Source organism: Nymphaea colorata, chromosome 12 (genome assembly GCF_008831285.2).
Source record: "Nymphaea colorata isolate Beijing-Zhang1983 chromosome 12, ASM883128v2, whole genome shotgun sequence".
Taxonomy (NCBI): Eukaryota; Viridiplantae; Streptophyta; class Magnoliopsida; order Nymphaeales; family Nymphaeaceae; genus Nymphaea; species Nymphaea colorata.
Window position 1 is genome coordinate 2686092 of NC_045149.1, and position 20188 is coordinate 2706279.

The following is a 20188-nucleotide window of genomic DNA, read 5'->3' on the forward strand; positions in this document are numbered from 1 at the left end:
CTGTCTCTACTATGTGACGATGTTTTCGCTCTACTCTCCCATTTTGCTGATGAGTGTGAGGGCATGAAATGCGATGATTAATTCCACATGACTTTAAGTAAGTGGATAGGGATCTATATTCTCCTCCCCAATCACTTTGAAAAGTCTTGATGGGTCGCCCAAATTGTCTCTCAACAAGTTTTTGAAAGTCTCGAAAAATAGTCAAAACTTCAGACTTTCTTTTAATAATAAATAACCAAGTGAACCTTGAATATCCATCAACAAAATTAACATAATAATAATATCCTTGCATGGAAGCAATGGGCGCAGGGCCCCAAACATCAGAGAATATAATATCTAATGGTCCATTTATTTCATGAGATGAACTAGAAAAAGGTAAACTGTGACTCTTCCCCATTTGACATGTTTCACACAAAGAGTCAATTTTATTGAAACTAGAAGGAAGTCCACATTTACTAAGGACATGTTGCACGATTTTCATGGAAGGGTGCCCAAGTCGCTCATGCCATTTTTGTTGCGTAGTTCGTTCACCAAGAAGAGCTGCTGGTTGACTCCCAATATCTCCCAAGTGTAGCTTGTAGAGCCCGTGCTCATTATTTCCCTTGAGAAGAACCTGCGCTGTCTTGGCATCCTTAACATAACAAAAATGCTAGTGAAATTCAAGCAACACATCATTATCTTTTGTAAACTTGTGTACAGAAAGCATATTTTTGGTGATAGATGACACATGTAAAATATCTTTCATGATGAACTTGGAATCATGATGAGAGAAAACAGAGGTACCAATGTGTGTAATGTTCAAACCTTGGCCATTTCCGATGCGAACTTGATCTCCTCCATTGTAGTGAGATTGGATTGTCAAGTTATTGAAATCTGGCGTTACATGATGAGTGGCTCCAGAGTCAGGGTACTATCCTTCATGATCAAATGACCCATAGGCATCAACTGTATGTGCTTCGATAGATGGAGCATCATTAAATTTCTGTATTTTATATGTTTTGAACTTCAAAGCCCCGTGGCCAGGCTGACGACATGCTTGACGAACTGTGCGACAATTTGCAGCAATATGACCATTATTTCCACAAGCAAAGCAAGATCCAACCTGATTTTTCGGAGAACGATCTTGAGTTTTATTGTGACCTCTGTTATGCTTAAAGCGATTGCCACCAAAATTTTGGTTTTTCATAGTAAAATTTGCTGATGGATTTTCAATAGGGAGATTATCAACTTCATCCAATTGCGCCTCATGAATAAGCAACATAGCAAGCAAGTCGTCCATATTAATGGGATCGACCCTAGTGTTCAACGCAGTTCTAAGAGACCCATATTCTTCCGATGGTAAACCAGTCATGATGTAGGTGATCAAATCATCATCATCCACTGGTTTGGATGCAAGAGCTAATTGATGAGCAAAACTTTTTGCTCTGCAGAAATATTCCGAAATAGTTTCAGTGCCTTTTCTTAAGTTTTGAAGTTGGTTTCTCAACTGCTGGATTCTTGCTCTTGAGCGGGCAGCATACATACGTTTGAGGGCATTCCATAATTCATGAGAGGAAGAAATTCCCACAACATGACTACGAACAAGATCAGTTAAAGATGAAAGAATCCAACTTAATAAAAGCTGATTTAATCTGTACCATTCATCATACTTTGGATTGCGGCATTTTAAGCCATTGTTGTCATCGATCCATTCAGAGGGACATGGTTGTTTACCATCAATAAAACCCATGAAATTATAACTCTTAAAGAGGGGCGTAAACTGAGATTCCCAAATCAAATAATTGTCCGATGCAAGCTTAATGGAAAGCAAATACTGAAGATTTATAGGCGCAAGAAGAACAGGAAAGATCTGACCTGTAGTTTGAGATGTGTCTGGTGTAGCAGACTCTGAAGCATGATTGTTTTCAGCCATTTCGAATGAAAAATTAGAGATACCCACACGACACGAAGGCGGGATTCGTCAAGTGGTGCTGGCGCGGTTGCGTGAGACATGATGGAACTCGCGAATCCCTGTCGTGTCCCGCTGAAGACGACACGAAACTGTGATTCTTCGCCGGTGACGGAAGAACACGGCGGAATATTCTGCCGGGATTCTTCAGGATCGCCGGAAAACGGCCTCCGTCCAGAAAACTCTGACGGAACTTCAAATTTAGATTCCAAGCTCGTTCTTGGGCCAAATCGAGCGTTCTTGGGCTCGTTTTGCTCGGAATTTCGTCAGCAATCTTCTGATCCAGCGATCAACACGTTTTGGACCCGCTATAGGCTGGACTGCTCGCTGGAACACCCGGTGGTTGTGAAAGGGAGGACGACCGTGTCTGCAACAGATTTTCTCTTCTGTGAACCTTGCTCTGATACCATAAAAGGGAAAGAAGCAGACAAAAAATGCCACAGAGAATTTTAACGTGGTTCGACTCAGCATCGAGTCTACATCCACGAACAAAAAGTTTCTCTTTCACACGCCTCAATCATTTGTGTGAGAGGTTCCATTGACACTTAAAGGAATATAGGGCTCATTCATTTCCTGATTTTTAGGATCTTGATTGACATTAATATTTTGACGATATTGTTGGTTACACCTCTGATTTTCTTTCCTAATCTTTTGATCAACAGAAGCGGCAACAGTGTAGCCTCGAGCGTTATCTTCAATATGACCGTTATGTTCAATAACCAGTAATCTTAAATGGAGAATTGCTGGACATATATAGGCCGCCCGGCTGTTAAAGCCTGTGAGAGATTGGCGGAGGGACATCTTTGGTTTTATTTAATAGAATCTTTATTTGAAAAGCTTTGACAATGGCAAGTTTACCTCGTAACCCTCGCACTTACGAGATGCGGCAGGGATAGAGGCAAAAGCGACATGTAGAGGCCTGCAGTGAAAAGGGAGTCGGGCCAAAAAAGGAGGTAAATGGAAGAGTGGGAGGGTGAATCGTGGAGAGAGATGGAGAGCGAGGTGGCTGAGGGTGGAGGATAGGACGAAGAGGAGCGGTGGGTGGTGAAGAAGGAGCAGAGGGTCATGGCTGAGCAGTGAAGCAGGAAGAGGGACTGGTAGCGAGCAGGTTGTTGATGGAGAAGGTGAGGGCAGAGCGGTGGCGGCGGCTGGGAAGCAGAAGGGAGAAATAGGGAGTGAGAGAGATTGGGAGCGAGCTGGTGGGTGGAAAAAGGGGGAAAGGTGAACGGATGGAAAATACCGGGCGAGTCTCCAGCGGGGAACAAGACGAGACAAGGGGACATGAAGAAAACGGAAAAAAGAAGAAGCCAAACCCTCGCGCGGGGTAGAGGGAAAAAGAAAAACGACGAAAACAAAAGGGAAAGAACGGAAAGGAGAAAAAGGACATGGGAGATTGAGAAAATGTAATAATAAAAAAAGAAAATCGTAGAAATTAAGGAGCAAGATAGGAAATTCAAGGAAGATTACTTGATTTAACATGTGTTGCATGTGGGAATTATTGTGGCAAAAAACACTTTTTATTTGTAATTTAACGTATAAAACGTGAAAAACAAGTCAGTTGTATAAAACGTAAAAAAACACGTTTTTAAGAAAAAACTAAAAAACAACAAACACGTATAATACCTATATTATATGTATTATACCACATTTTTTCCCCTTTTTTGTTTTTTTTAATTTTTATTTTTTTATAATTTTCAAGATTTATTAAATGTTTTAATTTTTTAAAAATTCATCGAGATATTTCGGAGATATTTTTTATATATAAACTTTGTCATATTATATAAGAGAAATTTCTCACCATATAATCCCTGTACATGTTTTTTGTGACAATAGAATTAACTGAGGATTTTTTTAAAAATTTTGAAATTTTGAAATTTGAATACGTATGTGCACTAAGGTGCTAAATTTGAAAAACTTGTGCATACTGAGGTGTGAAATTTTGAAACCTTACACAATTAGAAAACTTGTCAAAAACATGAATGCACCAAAGTGAAAGATTTGAAAAACTCATATGTGATTGGAAAGCATGTGCACGCTGATGTGCAAAATTGGAAGTTGGGAGACCTAGATGCACCATGGCATGAAATTTGAAAATCCTATATGCACAAAAGTGCAAAAGTTTGAAAAATAAGTTTGTGATCTTTGGAAAACCTGTGAAATTGAAGAAAATGGGTATGCACTAATATGTGAAATTATGGAAAACTCATGAAATTGAAAAATACATGTGTACTAAGGTGTGAAATTTTTAAAAATTTTGTGAAGTTGAAAATCTGTGTGTAGCAAGATGCAAAATTTTGAAAAACTTGTGAAATTGAAAAATCTGTCACGCCCAAGTGCAAAATGGTGAAGATGCACTTTTACCAAAAATACAGAAATGTCGTTTTAACTTTGGGCAAGGAATAAAACTCAAGCGAAAAAAAAGGTCTAATGCTCTCATTGCTTACAAGGTCATGGAAAGTCCCAAACTAGGGGATTGGAACAACCCCTTGTAATGGATTTAAACGTTTAGGTAGAGTATTTACGCTGTTGAATAGGCTACAAAGCAAAGTCACTTATAGAAGAGGAGGGATGACCACCCATTGGTATTTAGTTGCTTTTGCAAATCAGCAAAAGGGCGTGTTGGCTGAAATGATTCGAGGGCACTATTCATAACCTTTAAGGTTCAATTTGATGAACAGGTAGTGAAGTAGCACTATTGTTTTGACTATCCATAAATAAAAGAGTCGGAGAAGGTATAGCATAAGGTGGTAAGGAAGATGCTGATGCAGAGGAGGAAGAAAAAGGTGTATTTGGTGTTGTCATTTTTCCTCTTTCACTTTCTGCTCCTTCCTCTTTATCCTCCTTTCTTCCTTTTTGTGTGCCCTTTTCATTTCCTTATCTTAGGTCAGCAAACTGAACTACGCATAACTATCTTGATGCAAGGCAGGGAATGGTGGAGGGGGTTAGGAGGGGGAGAAGAGTCAGATGGGTGGAGCACGTTGTGAAAGCAATCATCAACAGGGCACCTTTAACAAACGGTGAAGTTTTTTCCTTAAAAAAAATCAAGCCATCAAACACGAACTGAATTTGAAAATAGTTAATATCTTCCCTTTGTACACTTTTCCTGCTTTTTTTTCCTAAAAACTTTACCATGAAAAACTTAATGTGCATTAAAAAGCAATCTAATGTAGATGGCACCACAATATCCCTTTGCTTGGAGAAACCAGGTAGGGGATCATCGACATATTGTCATTGTTTACAAAATCAATTGCCAATTTTTTTTTGGAATATGCAGGAACAACACGATTTCTACATAACAAAATTGGTTGTAGAATTCTACTCATACCTTTATGTATTACTGGCCTTTGGAGGGGCTTTATCTTGTTAAATTGAAGGAAGCAACTTTCTCTTTGGCTTAAGGATGTTTTTTTTTTGGAGGAGTGAGACCAATATAAGTCTATCAACCTCATCTATTTTTGGTTTATTCAAATTCTTTCTTTCATTTGTTCGAACCACTCTCATGTTTACCAATTCCATGGCAATGGTTTGAAAGTGATTGACTATTTGTTGTCATTTACTTTCAGGTTCTTTGGTAATAGTTGTTTCCATATGGTCTTCATCCCTTCCAATAACCCAGTGTCATCATTCCTTAACTCTTTTTTCTTATTTTTTGCTACTTAAATCTTTGACCAGCCTTCATCTTTACTTCTGCCACCAGTACATTCATTGGCTACATCTTTTTGAGGTGATATTCATCAGTCAAATGGGTGTTGTCATTGCAAGGTGCACAATAATTGATGTTATTTTCATATATTAACTTTTGGCAAATCTGTTTCCCCTCCAATGCCAGATTGATTATCGGTTCAGGGCTGAAACGAAGAGGGACTTCAATACAAAGGTGCCCAAAATTCATGCAAGCAAGGGATTGTGTACACAAATCCATTTCAATAAGTTTCTTACCCAATACTGTTGCAACTAGGCTGCACATGAGCCAAGTCGAGCTTGAGTTGAGCCAGCTCGAGCTCGATAGATGAAGCTCAAACTTGACTCCATGGTACAAAGTCAACCTCAAACTCAACTCATTTAACTAGTTTATGTTAAGTGAATCTTGTTTCTTATATCTCATTCTCGTTTAGTTGCTACTGCTTAACTATTTTCTCAGTATAATTCAACATTCATTATGTAGTTGAGCCAAGTCAAGTTTAAATGAGTCTAGTTCTTACCACTCGAACTCAACTTGTTTAACATTCCAAGCATACATTTGAACTCAAGCTCAACTAGTTTATAAACAAGTCGAGTTTTGATGAGCGAGTTCAAGTTGACCTCAAGCTGGCTTGACTCGTTATTCAGCCCTAATTGCAACTCCATTGTAGATTTTTTTTTATTCCAAAGAAAAGTAGGGAGGTCAAGCCAATAAATCCCAAAGACACTCACAAGTTATCTTCTGTCTTCATTGAGTCTCCTAGTTGCCAATTTGTAGTAATGAGGACACTTCCTCTTATTTTCTAGACTCCCTTGTAAAGGATGACTTATAGTTCAGAACCACTATCTACCTGCACTAGGAAGACAACTTTTTTAAGGAAAACTTGGGATCTTTAATTTTGTCTGAAGCCTATGCATATTGGTGAAGATGTAACCAAGATCCTTGCCTTTGGATTTGAAATCATCCACAAAACATGCCAGTGCTATCCAATCGAAAGGATCTTTCTTCTGTTCCAATTCATGGTTGGAGACGATAATACTGGAACTGCCATCAAGCAAACACGTTTTCAGATCCTCAAGAACACCAATAGTATCTACAGTGTACCAGCCGCTGTTTCTACCCCCGATTGAAAAACCATCGGCTTCCCATCATTCTTTCTTCTCACTATTTGCTAGGGTTTTGGGGGCACAAAGTCTTCAGAGTGTGTGCCATGAATATTCTCAAACTAAAAAAAAATTGTCAAAAAATCTCCTTAAAGAACAACTTGATATTGTCTGTACAGCTATTAAAGTACACTCACCCCAAGAATTCAAGTTTTCAAAGCATGTTTGACTATTTAGAACGAATTTTTAATTTTTTAAAATTTCTATAGTAAAAGTGGAAAAAAGAAACTTGTATCAAGGACGGGCATAGATGAAAACAACTACATATGCATGCCAATCAATTGCCCCAAATTAAAATTGAGACAATCAATAAAATAAGCTACCATGCTATTACTAATCTAATTACCCTCTCCTCACTAGAGCACAATCAAGGTTGCACAACAAGTTGAGCCAACTCGAGCTTGACTGCAACTCATTCAATTAAACTCGACTCAAGCTTGATTCATTCGTTCTAAATACTTGAGCATGTAAGCTTGACTCGGTAAAACTCAGATGAGTTTGTTGAATCTGGGTTGTCTTTTATTTTGTAATTTTTTGGATTGGAAATGGAGGAAAGAAATCTGGTCAAATGGAGAGTTGGTGAACCAGTTTAAGCCAGTCAAGCTTGAGCTGCAGCTTGGTTTGTCAAGTAAAGCACGAGCTAAGATTGTACATCTTGATTTGAGCTCCAGCCGAGCATGATATGCGTCAAGTTGAGCTCAAGATGATTGAGCTTGGGCTCAAACCAGCTCGTGTACAGCCCTAAGCACAATTTATGAAAATGTGACAAACAAACAAGCAAGCAAGAAATATGCAATATCAAAAAGAATGTGTCATACATGCACTGACTAAGTTAGGCCTATATTAACTACTTCAAAATCCTTCTTTATTTATTGGAATGACACCAAAAGTTCAATGTAATTTTCAACTATATGCTGAACAGTGGTCTAAATTACTCATATGTACAAAGTACCTCCACAAAAAATTAAAAATACACCTAAACCCTAGCCACCCCTATGAGAAGTTTTTTGTTAAAATTTGACAAAAATGGACTTGGATCCTGGGTCTTCTAAGTTGCAAATGAGCTTTGGTTCTAGTCCAAGCTCACAATAGTTTAAGATACGGATTTGGTTTTGATCTTCCTTGGATTTGTTCCAATACACAAATGTGCATGTAATTAATCCTTATTTTAGCTCTAAGTTATATGAAACATATATTAAAACTGCTTAACAACCGAATCAACAAAAACATGTGTTTTATATAATAAAATAATAGGAAAATGTTTGTTTTTTATGCCTAAAATATAATTGATTTTATGCATTTTCAGAAAGCATGCACCAAATAATAGCATTTATGATTACCATTCATGAAATGGCAAGTCTAAGTTGAACAAAAAGAAGGGATTCAAATGAAATGATCTGTTATTTCAATAGAAACCAACTCAGTAAGTTGAATAAATGGAAAAATACAAAATAGGATAAAAAGAAAATCCGAAAGGATAGAGGAATTGCAAACCTTTTTTATGCACTAAGTAAGATAGGACACATCCATCAATTTGTACTTCTTTATGCCTTCCTATTCTGGTGAACAAATAAACTTAAAAATAAACAAGTGAAAAAACTAAAATCAGGATTAGATATCACTTAACATTAATCATATATGTTCAAAATAATGCATATATATAGGAAGATTTTACTTATGCATGATTTTGAATATGCAATCGTAATCTAAAGAGCTGATATGCTACACAATGGAGAAGTTGTCTCTGATGGCCAACTAAGATAGAGCAAACAAACCATCTTAGAAAACATTTCTATGCTTATGTTAGCAAGTAGTAAACCTAAAATGCATAAAGACAATATGGAACCTAGCCTAAATCACTTATATATGCAATCAGGATACTAAATAAAATTCTAATCTGTCCAAACAAATAAAATTATTGAAAACCTAATTGAAAAATGATGTAGAATGCCGAATTGGACACACATTACCTGGTATCACGGTGAATCCTTTCTAATTATGTAACCCCCTTTATTTAAACAAAAACTGAAAAAAATTAATTACTATAAACTGGAATAACAAATGGTTCCATATAATATGCACAATAAAGAATAGAAGTTAGTCCACAACAAAAAATGAATGGAAAAGTAGAAACAAAGAGCCAAAATGGTGCCTACTCTTAACAAAGGCCCCCTTATTTAGTAACAAAGAAAAACATCGTAGAACACAATAATCCTTGCATTTTTATTAAGTTTTATTGTGGGTAACTTCTAGAATTTTTCTCAAGAACACATGGAAACTATACTTGAAAAATCCAACATTACGCATTTTCCTATCACAACCAACTGTTAAATTAAAACCTAAAAACTGCAAAAAAAGAAGGAAAGCAGCACACATGATGTTTGAAGCTCTGCAATAAAATTCTAGCATACCATCTCTAAGTTTTGTATAATGTCCATTTCAATGACTCAAGGTCAAAATAGCTGGGCAACCATAGTCCTTCAATTGCGCAAAAAAGAGCACATAAAAGAGGCATCACCAATCTTGTAGACAGAGAGCAATTGTGTGCCATTGGTGGCACTTTGTGATAAGATTATGGCTCACGAGAATAATGGTGAAGGAAGCAATGCCGATAATAGAGGAGGATAACGTTCAATGTCAGCTTAAGTTATCTTGCAGTTACTCATAAAACTGTTCAAAATTGTCTCCTTTCTTGTATTTTTTGTTATGATATTAATTCTGTTTCTGAAGGAAAAACTTTGCCTGTTGTACATCGTTTCAATTAATCATACACTTCATGCGGTGGTTTGAGACCATCAAGCTTCCTAAGACATCAAATATCCTTTTAACGCTTTTAGAGTATCAGAGCTTGTGTGCTTGCCTAAGCTTGCGCCATGGTCTCTTCAACCTCAAGAACGCAATGGAATGCAGTTGCTAGTTTATTCTCAGCGCTGCTAATTGAACAAAGAAAACTGCCTACGGCATTTGCAATTAGAGTGCATCATGTTCAGTCAGCACTTACTCAAATATCTGGATGGATCAACCGAACCGCCACCTAGATGATTGATGGAAAATGAGCCGGCAAGCAGGAGCCGAACCCAGGATTTTTTTCCCATCGATGTTTGGACCAGCTCGCCCTAAGTTGGATTAAAATTTTGGTGTCTGAAGCAGTTTTGGGGCAAATCAAAAGCGTACAAACAGCCAAAGAAGCTTGGAATTTACTGGAAAAGGCATGTGGTTCTCAGTCACCACTGAGAATCATGATGCTACAAAAGGACCTGCACTTTATCTACAATTGAAAACTGAAGAGCAGTCTGAAAGTAGCTCTTCTATGCCTCACGAGGTAGAGGCCGAGGACACAATTTTTATCATAGAAGAGGCCGTGGACGATCAAATAATTAAGGAAATTCTAATTCAAATAATGGTGCATCGGCTTTGCCTAATCAAGGTAACTCTAGAGCACCGGTGGTGTGTCAATATTGTGAGATGAAGGAGGCCACCACAAAGACGTTAGGGTATACCGTAGCCACTCTCGACTCCAAGTAGCTGATGACGAATATTGGTACCCGGACAGTGGTGCAACCAATCATGTTGCTCCTAGTGATCAAGGATTTCCAAAAAAATAATGAAGGTATAATGGTTGGTAACGGGTCATTTAATCCGGTTTCAAGTATTGGACATGTTAATTTAAGTTCCCATTTTTTTTTAATTTGAAAAAAAATCGTGCAGGCTCCTCACATGCATTACCAAGAAGTTGTTGCCTATAAGACAGTTCACCAAAGAAAATGATTGTATCCGCAACTTCGTACTTCATCCGTTTTGAATTGATCGTTAAGAATCGGCAAACTGGAACAGTGTGCCCTTTACAACCAAGAAATAGGTCGGGGCTCTATCCAATAAATATACAAGAAGTAGCATTGATGGCTGATCGTGGTACTCGAGCGAAGCCTCTGAGAATCAACTTGGAACCTCCATTTGAGGCATTGCAAACTCACAATGGTAATAGTTCATTTTCCAAGGACTCCTCAGCGGCGATGTATTGCTGGTGCATGGACCGGACAGGTATAAAAGCCAAGGCCGGGGAAACTCGATTATTTGACCAAATGGGGAAATGATGAGGCAAGCAGGTGAAAGCTCGGCGTCAAAACAGAAGAGGGCCCCTTTAGTAATGGTGATTCCTTTGTTGGTGTATGAGCATGAGCCACGTTCCTTTAATGTGCTCATCTGCCAAGCCAATCCCACGTACGCGTGTCCACAACATTCTTGGCTCTCTAGCTAAACCAATCCACAAGCACCACTACGGCCGCTTGGCAGCATCGTTAAAATCAAACTCCCTTGCCTCTTCTCTCGGTTAGTACTTGTGTAACAGGTTCGGAGAAAAGCTACAATTACCACAGGCAGAAGGCGAAGGCAACGCAAAGAAGAGATGGCGATGGTAGAGCCTTATCCCGGCAGGGACGAAGAGATGAAGGCCTTCGACGACACTAAGGCCGGCGTGAAGGGCCTCGTGGACGCCGGCGTCACCTCCATCCCCAGATTCTTCTTCGACCCACCAGGTGGTGGAAGCACCGGTGTTGATTGTCTGACCTCCTCCTTCAACGGTCAGTCACCGGACGGCCCGCAGCTTCCTTCGATCGACATGCTCGGCTTGGACGGAGATCGGCGGGAAGAGATCGTGAGGGAAGTGCTGCGAGCGGCGGAGGAGTGGGGCTTCTTCGAGGTGGTGAACCACGGCATCCCGCGGGAGACCATGGACGAGATGATGGAAGGGATACGGAGATTCAACGAGCAGGGTGGGGAGGAGAAGAGGCAGTTGTACGGCAGGGATTTTAGCAAGAAGGTCAGGTTCACTTGCACTTTCGACCTCTTCCGCACCAAGAGGGCCAATTGGAGGGATACCCTGTACTGCTTGATGGCTCCGGAAACACCCGCACCTCATGAGCTGCCTTCTGCTTGCAGGCAAGGCTCGCTGTTTCTCCCTCTCTCTCTTTCGCGGAGTTTACCCTTTTCCTTTTTTTCTTCGCTCCGGTTTCATTTGTTGTTTCTGTTCTTTTCCTGCACGTGGGTTAGCTGGGTTCCCTTGCCATTATGCTTTCTTCTTCTTGTTGGTATGACTTTTATGTGGTGCTCCAAAGCTTCTAGGAGTTGGTTGCATATGGGAGAAAAAGACCTGACTCAGAGGACTTGCATTGAGTGGAAGCTAGTTTTAGAATTTAAGGATTTTACCTTGTGTTGGTGAATTAATTAGAAATGGTAGATGCCGAGAGCTGAAGAACAGGGATGTTACTGAAACACGCTACGACTCCAAACAGCAGAGGAGCCTTTCGTCTCTTCCCTCCATTACAGGAATGTAAATGGAACTCACCTTTTGGCTTGAGAAATAAGCGATAAACAAAGGGATCGTATAGTTCTCTAGCAGATTAATTAGCTTATATGACTTTGTCATAGTAGGTCAAAACTCCCATCATGTAAAGTGGATTCAATCCAAAGATGTATTAGATTGAAGTCAATACGAAGGACAAAAGAGGCCCCTTGAAAGGAGAAAATGGGAGAAACCAAAAAAAAAAAGAAAAAAAAAACCTTGTTTTGCAGCATCAAGCATAGTTAAACGATAGTTTCTTGTAAAGATCATTTTGTTGATCTCCGGCGTCAGTAAAAAAGTATCATTTTTCTCGCCTTACAGGGATATACTTTTGGAGTACTCAAAACAAGTGGAGAAACTGGGGAAGACATTGTTGGAAATACTCTCTGAGAGCCTTGGGCTAAGAAGAAGCTACTTGCATGACATGGGGTGCTGCCAAGGCTATGCTTTGCTCTGCCATTACTACCCGGCCTGCCCACAACCGGAACTCACCATGGGTACTTCTAGGCATGCAGACCCCTCCTTCTTCACCGTCCAGATTGGTGGCCTCCAAGTTCTTCACCACGGACAGTGGATCAATGTTGTGCCGAGAGCTGGCGCCTTGATAATAAACATCGGCGACCTTCTGCAGGTAATTTATTCGAGAATTTGGTGATCGCAAAATCATAATTTATTAATTACAAGTTCACTACATCGCCTGGTAATGTCCAAGTTTAGGCGTATCTAGTGAGATGTGTTAGTTAATGTGAACGTGTAAGCAATATGTGAAAGTGGAGATCGTGTAAACATGTGGTGTTTTTTTTAGTTTCTTTTCTTTAGCCATAAAAATAGGAATTAGTGGTTATGTGTCCATAAAATGAGGCTGCTTTTGGCAAGTGGCCAATTTGTGTGTGGTAGTTAGAAAGACTTCCTTCAATCGTGGTATCAGAGCGCCAGGTTGCGTGGGCATCTCAAGTATCGTGGAGGGAGCATTGCAGAAGCAAGGAACTCCAAATCGCGTGCTATTGGTAAGAGTTATTTTTGAAAGCTGGTATGGCTAATTCAAATATTCTCAATCTATCCCAATCCTTAGTACCTATTTTTAATGGTGAGAACTATGAGTTTTGGAGTATCAAAATGAAGACTTACTTCATTTCACAAGATCTTTGGGAGTTAGTTGAGAATGATTATGCAGAAACTGAAGTATCAAAGGCAGCAGGAAAGTCAATAGAGAAAATTGATGTTAAAGAATCTCGAAAAAAAGATGCAAAGGCACTCTCAGTATTGCAGCAGGCTGTATCGGAGACTGTCTTCCCAACTATTGCTGGTGCAGAGAAGTCAAGTGAAGTGTGGCTATTCCTCAAACAAAAATTTCATAGAGATAAGAAGATTACTACAGTTAAGCTCCAAATCTTAACGAGAGAGTTTGAAACATTTTGCATGAAAACTGGTGAGTCCATTCAAAATTATTTTTCTAGACTCTCTACTATTGTAAATCAAATGAAGAGTTTCGGTGAAGCCATAACTGAGCAAAAGGTGGTTGAAAAAGTGTTAAGAAGTCTTCCTTTTAAATTTGATCATATTGTCACTGCAATAGAAGAATCCAAAGATTTGTCTATTTATTCTATTGATGAACTAATGAAGTCTTTTTTAGCACATGCGCAACGCATGAACAGGTCAGCAGAAAAAGGAATAGAGCAAGTTTTCCAAACAAAGGTAGAGTTTTCAAAAGAGAAGAATGGAAGCAATGATCAAAGAAATGAAGGAATGAGTCAAGGACGAGGAGGCTATGGAGGAGTCACTCGTGGTTATGGTAGAGGACGTGGAAGATTCCATGGAAATTTTCATAAAACCTATGACACAACAGGGCAATGTAACTTTTGCAAGAAGTTTGGACATATAGAAGCTAAATGTTTTGAAAAGGCAAAACAGCAAGCTAGTTTTGTAGAAGAAAATGAGAATTTGATGCTAACCGTTGCAAGAGTGAAGTTTGGTTTGTAGATAGCGGCTGCAGTAATCATATGACGGGTGACAAGAGTTTTTTCAAAGATATTGATGAGACTATAAAGTTGGATGTGTGGCTTGGAGACAATAATAGAATAAGTGTGAAGGGTAAAGAAACGGTTATCAATCAGAAACAGGTATGAAAAGATTTATTAATGATGTGTATTACGTCCCCAGGTTGGCTCAAAATTTACTTAGTGTTGGGCAGCTGGTTCAAAAAGGATACACACTTTTATTTGAAAATGATGCGTGTGAAATTAAAAATAAAAGTGGTGTAGTTCTTGCAAAAGTAAATATGGTTCGAAATAAAATGTTTCCTCTTAAGACAAATGCTTTTATGACAAAAATTGATGATTCTAAGCTATGGCACGTGAGATATGGGCATCTTCACTCTAATGGGTTGAAACTCTTACATCAAAAAGGTATGGTATATGGACTGTCACTTATTGATTGTCATGATGATGTATGTGAAGGGTGCGTTTATGGTAAACAACATAAATTGCCATTTCAAGTTGGAAAGTCATGGAGAGCTAAAGTGCCTCTTCAATTAGTTCATGCTGACATATGCGGTCCAATGAAAACTTCTTCATTAAATGGTAGCAAGTATTTTTGCTATTTACTAATGATTACACTAGAATGAGTTGTGTGTATTTTCTCAGTCACAAATCTGATGCAATGGATAAATTTAAAGAGTTTAAAGTTTTTGCAGAAAAAGAAAGTGGAAATGTAATAAAGATATTGCGTACAGATAGAGGGGGGAATTTTTGTTTGATGAATTTGATTTATTTTGTAAAAATCATGGCATTCGAAGGCAGTTTACAGTAAGGAAGACCCCACAACAAAATGGTGTGGCCGAAAAGAAAAATCAATCAGTGGTGGAAATGGCACGCAACATGTTAAATGAAAAACAATTACCAAGTGAATTTTGGGCTGAAGCAATCCATACGGTAGTATATCTTCTCAACATTTCTTCAACAAAGGCAGTCAGAAACAAAACTCCATTCAAAGCATGGTGGAATCGCAAACCAAATGTAAGTATGTTAAAAGTCTTTGGATGTGTTGCATATGCATTAATTGATTCTAGTGAAAGGAGCAAGTTGGATAAGAAGAGTGAAAAATGTATTTTCATTGGTATAGTAGTGAAACTAAGGGTTATCGTCTTTATAATCCTATCACTAAGAAGTTGATTATAAGAAGAGACATTATATTTGATGAAAAAGCTTGTTGGGATTGGGTTAAGAATGAAACCATAAAACTCCAAGTTGACGGGAAAGAAGTGAATTCAAATCATATTGACGAAGAACCAAAGGAGAAAGATGAAGCCTTGAAGGAGACGATCAATGAAAGTATTGAATCCATTTCTGAAGAAACTCCTCCAAGAAAGGTACGATCCTTAAATGACATTTATAAGTGTGCATTTGCTTTTGCTGTTATAGAACCTTCAACTTTTGATGAAGCATGTGCAGACAAAAATTGGATGAATGCTATGGAAGAGGAAATACAAACCATAGAAAAGAATGACACATGGGAGCTCTCTAAGTTGCCGTCGAGGAAGGAACCAATTGGAGTAAAATGAGTCTATAAGGTGAAGTATGATGCTAAAGGTCACGTGAAAAAATATAAAGCAAGGCTGGTTGCTAGAGGTTTTGTGCAAGTATATGGAATAGATTTTACTGAGACATTTTCACCTGTTGCAAGATTTGAGACAGTAAGAATGGTTCTTTCTATTGCTGTTCAATTTAAATGGAAAGTTTTTCAGTTTGATGTCAAGTCTGCATTCCTAAATGGCTATTTGAATGAAGAAGTGTATGTTGATCAACCACCTAGATTTAAAATTAAAGGAAAAGAAGACAAGGTTTATAAACTTAAAAAGGCATTATACGGGCTTAAACAGGCTCCTCGTGCTTGGTATAGTCGTCTTGATAAATTTCTTCATCAAAATGGCTTTCAAAGAAGTAATAGTGGGTCAACTCTTTATGACAAAGTGAGTGAAAATCATTTACTTATTGTAAGTGTTTATGTGGATGACATTATCTATACTGGCACTTCTTCTAGCCTTATTGCAGAATTTAAAAATTGTATGATGAGGGAGTTCGAAATGTCTGATTTGAGATTGTTGCATTACTTTCTTGGTCTTCAAGTAGTACAAAGTGATGAAAGAATCTTTATATCGCAAGAAAAATATGCATTGGATATTCTGAAAAAGTTTAAAATGATGAATTGTAATGGTTGTGCAACTCCCATGAACACCAACGAAAAGCTGAATGCAGATGATGGAATGGCAAAAGTGAATGAAAAATATTTCAGAAGCATGGTTGGTGCATTGATGTACTTAACACATGCCAGACCTGACATTGTGTTTTTAGTAAGTTTGATATCAAGGTTCATGCAAGATCCATCAGTGCAACATCTTGGAGCAGCAAAAAGAATTCTTCGTTACATTCAGTCTACAATCAACTATGGAATTTTGTATAAACCTGTTACTAACTTTGGTTTAATTGGATATACTGATAGTGATTGGGTAGGTTCTGTTGATGATCGGAAAAGCACAAGTGGCTTTGTCTTTGGATTAGGTTCAAGTGTCGTGTCGTGGTGCTCAAAGAAACAAAGTTCAACAGCTCTATCCTCTTCGGAAGCTGAATATATTGCTGCTACTGCTGCTGCATGTCAAGCGATATGGATGAGATGTGTTTTAGAAGATCTTCAACTGAAGCAAGAGAGTCCAACTCAGTTATACTGTGATAACAAATCTACTATTTCCATGGCAAAAAATCCTTCATTTCACGGAATGACTAAACATATAGAGCTACGTTATCACTTTATTAGAGACATGATTGAGAAAGAAGAAATTGAGTTGAAGCAATGTTTCACAAAAGAGCAAGTTACGATTGGAGTTATACAAAAGCACTACCACCATCAAAGTTTTTCAATTTTCGAGAAGCGATTGGAGTACAAGATTTTTCACATTAAGGGGGAGAAATGTTAGTTAATGTGAACGTGTGAGCAATATGTGGAAGTGGAGATCGTGTAAACATGTGGTGTTTTTTTTAATTTCTTTTCTTTAGCCATAAAAATAGGAATTAGTGGTTATGTGTTCACAAAATGAGGCTGCTTTTGACAAGTGGCATTAGTGGGTAGTTTTTCTTTTGTTCTTTAAATACTTGTTACATGTGTGTAATCCTTGTTTGAGAAAGAAAAATAGTATTTGAGTTTTTTTTGTTCAGCTTTATCTTAACGTGCCTTTCTTTAGCCAATTTGTGTGTGGGAGTTAGAAAGACTTCCTTCAAGATGTTGCCAAAATCGGCCTGAATCCGTGGCAAATCGATTTGCACCAGTTGAACAGATAATTCATAAGCAATTAAAAGGAGTTGCTGAATCAGCCAAGTCATTTCATTGACGGCCTGACTAATTCGAGTCAATGTCTGATTTTAGTACCACCAATTAGTTGAAAGCTCTCACCATATAGCCAATGAAACGAGGCCGAGTTTAGCTGAATACATGGCCTATTTATGACATGGCTCCACCGAGCACGCGTTTCTTAGATCAGCACTGCGCATAAAGAGACGCGAAGCCATGAAGGTTTTATCTACTTTTTTCTAATGGAATTTTTATGGTGTGAAGTTGGTATTTGTAAAGCTCTATTACTAACCTTTTGCACCATCAACTTAAAGCATACCATTTTATTAGTTTAAGCCTAACTGATGATCTTAGCCAAATTACAATGCACAGTCGGTTGTTTTGTCCATAGCCAAATTACAATGCCTACAATCTAACGGACCCCAAAGCCCAAATTACCGAAATTGAGGACATTGTAAAACTGAAAAGCTCTTTCCTAATGAAGAGCAATGACCTTCCAACATTAAAAGTCATTGGTTCAAACAACAAGAGGAAATATTTAGAAGATAAAAAGCACGAAACTCTTTCCTTTTCTTTTTTACTCTCTGTCTGTCTTCCCCCTGTCTTTCTTTTTTTCTTTCTCACACTCTTTGTGGCTAAGAAAATGGATAAGCAAAATAAGTCTCTTTCTTTCTCTCTGTCGTTCTCTATATGTTTCGAAAGAACCTGAAACAAAAACCAAAAAGCAATTATCCCCTACCTTATCTTGTTAATTGGATTTCTTTTTCTTCATTTCCTTTTTTGCCCTTGAAGAGAATGGAACCCCATTTGGCTCTTTCAATTTTGCTTGGAAGTGGGGCGATCCCACTTACCATTGGTTGAGATCTTCAACATGGTGTAGGCCTGGCAAGACATCATGTTGTAATAATACCAACATAATTTGATGGATTTTAGGCAATATAGTTTATTGAACAATGAATTTTGAATCAAGTTTGGACTTGCTTGGTTTTGATCAAGGAAATAAAAAGTTAAGGGCTTGGAATGCATCAAAACTTGGTTAGTTAAAATTCATGATATTACTTTTCAGCAAACATGATCAAAAGCATGACCATCATAACACGGTATCTACTTATACCATCATACTTAGTGAATTTTATTTGTAAATATTTATGTGGAACAATACATAAATATTCCTTTGATGCTATATATATATATATATATATATGCTGCCATTAAGGGGTGAAAGTTATGTGTTGCAGCTAATAAGTAACGGGAAGCTAGTGAGCACGGAGCACAGGGTGTTGGCGAACCAATTCGGACCAAGAGTCTCAATGGCATGCTTCTTTAATGCTCACATATGTGCGAGCTCCACCAATTACGGCCCGATCAAGGAGTTGCTGTCTCCTGATAATCCCCCAAAATACAGGGATTTACTCCTCAGCGAGTACTTTGAGCATTCTGAATCCAGAGGCCTTGATGGCAGGTCACATCTTGATGCTTTTCGAGTTTGAAGGTGGCCAAATTAGCAAAGGGAATATGGATGCAAATAAAGGAAATAATTTCTTAGAGATTATAATTACATTAGCATAAGTGAAAAAAATTGCAGACAACGGGAGATGAATTTTAGGCTCTATATCTATGGAAGCAAATTTTCATAAAGAGAAGGAGATTCTCAGAATATAATTGGCAGCTCACGCATCTGTTCGCTCTTGTTGGCTCTTTATATGTATGGATGTTTGCATGCGTATGGTTGATATATATTCAGTGGAACATTCAATTTTTAAGTTTAGACACATAATCACGAGTAGTTTCTAAACTTGTGAACTGATATCCCCTATGCTTTTCAAATTTATCCGGATCTTCTTCTCTGAGCTTTTATAGACATGTTCCCTTTGCTTTCCTTCATGGCCAATTGCACGCAACCGAAGAGGCGGAGATTAAATATGGTGGGTTAATGAGAAATTAGGGCGGACTTTTTTATCTTTGGCCACGTATGCATATTGATAAATAAAAGACGAGCTTTTCCTTCGTGCAAGCTTTCATTGTTGAAATGAATCACGTCCATGGATTGGTATATTCAATATGACTAAAAACTTTAGAGGTGCAGGTATGTCTTTTATTTCTGATGGGATTCTGCAAATTTGTCACAAATTATAGTTATACATAGCAGAACAATTATATATTTTTCTTTTTGTATGTGTGTGTGCGTGTGTTTGATTCATAGATTTTCAAAACGGAGATTAAGAAATCAAGCTGTTGAGTCACGGCAAATGATTCAAAAGAAAAAGGAAAAATTGATTGGTTGGGTCCAATACAATCTCCATGGATGGCGTTGAGGATTGTGATAACACCGACCTACACAAGATGAGACTGTTAAGGCTTTCTCTAGATGGTGGTGGGCATGATGATGGTAAAAAAACCAGCATGTTGATGAAGGAACTATGTTTATGCCTATGGGAAACGGCCAGCCCATTCCACGCCACCGGTAGAATGCACATGTCAGAATCATGACATTAACTTGGAAGAGTGGAAAAAATGACGCACCAAAACAAAAGGAAATAAAACTTGTAACGGAAATGGAAATGTAAAAAAGGTAGCTGGTAAAGGTTGAACGGCTACAACCATAAGTACCTCTGTATTCCTTGAGTTGTGTGAGAGAAAATACAACAGAAACTTTTCTTTTAGCAGAAATAAGCAAAAGAAGCCGATCCACGTTAATTCCCTTCTTCTCTCCC

The 20188-nt window shown here is 38.2% G+C and overlaps 1 protein-coding gene across 1 annotated transcript; it reads left to right on the plus strand.

Moving 5' to 3' along the window:
- The first annotated feature begins 11076 nt into the window (after positions 1-11076).
- Positions 11077-19331, plus strand: LOC116265626 (1-aminocyclopropane-1-carboxylate oxidase homolog 1-like). Its single transcript, XM_031646363.2, has 3 exons — positions 11077-11731; positions 12456-12765; positions 18713-19331. Exons 1-3 carry the CDS (start codon positions 11199-11201, stop codon positions 18962-18964), a joined length of 1095 nt encoding a protein of 364 aa, XP_031502223.1. The 5' UTR covers positions 11077-11198; the 3' UTR covers positions 18965-19331.
- Positions 19332-20188: the final 857 nt, after the last annotated feature.

What these genes read in the sequence shown, in the direction of transcription:
- LOC116265626 (XM_031646363.2), top strand. Translation starts at nt 11,199, where the DNA reads ATGGCGATGGTAGAGCCTTATCCCGGCAGGGACGAAGAGATGAAGGCC. An exon ending in GAGCTGCCTTCTGCTTGCAG is followed by an intron (nt 11,732 to 12,455) that starts GCAAGGCTCGCT and finishes CTCGCCTTACAG; the next exon opens with GGATATACTTTTGGAGTACT. An exon ending in ACATCGGCGACCTTCTGCAG is followed by an intron (nt 12,766 to 18,712) that starts GTAATTTATTCG and finishes TATGTGTTGCAG; the next exon opens with CTAATAAGTAACGGGAAGCT.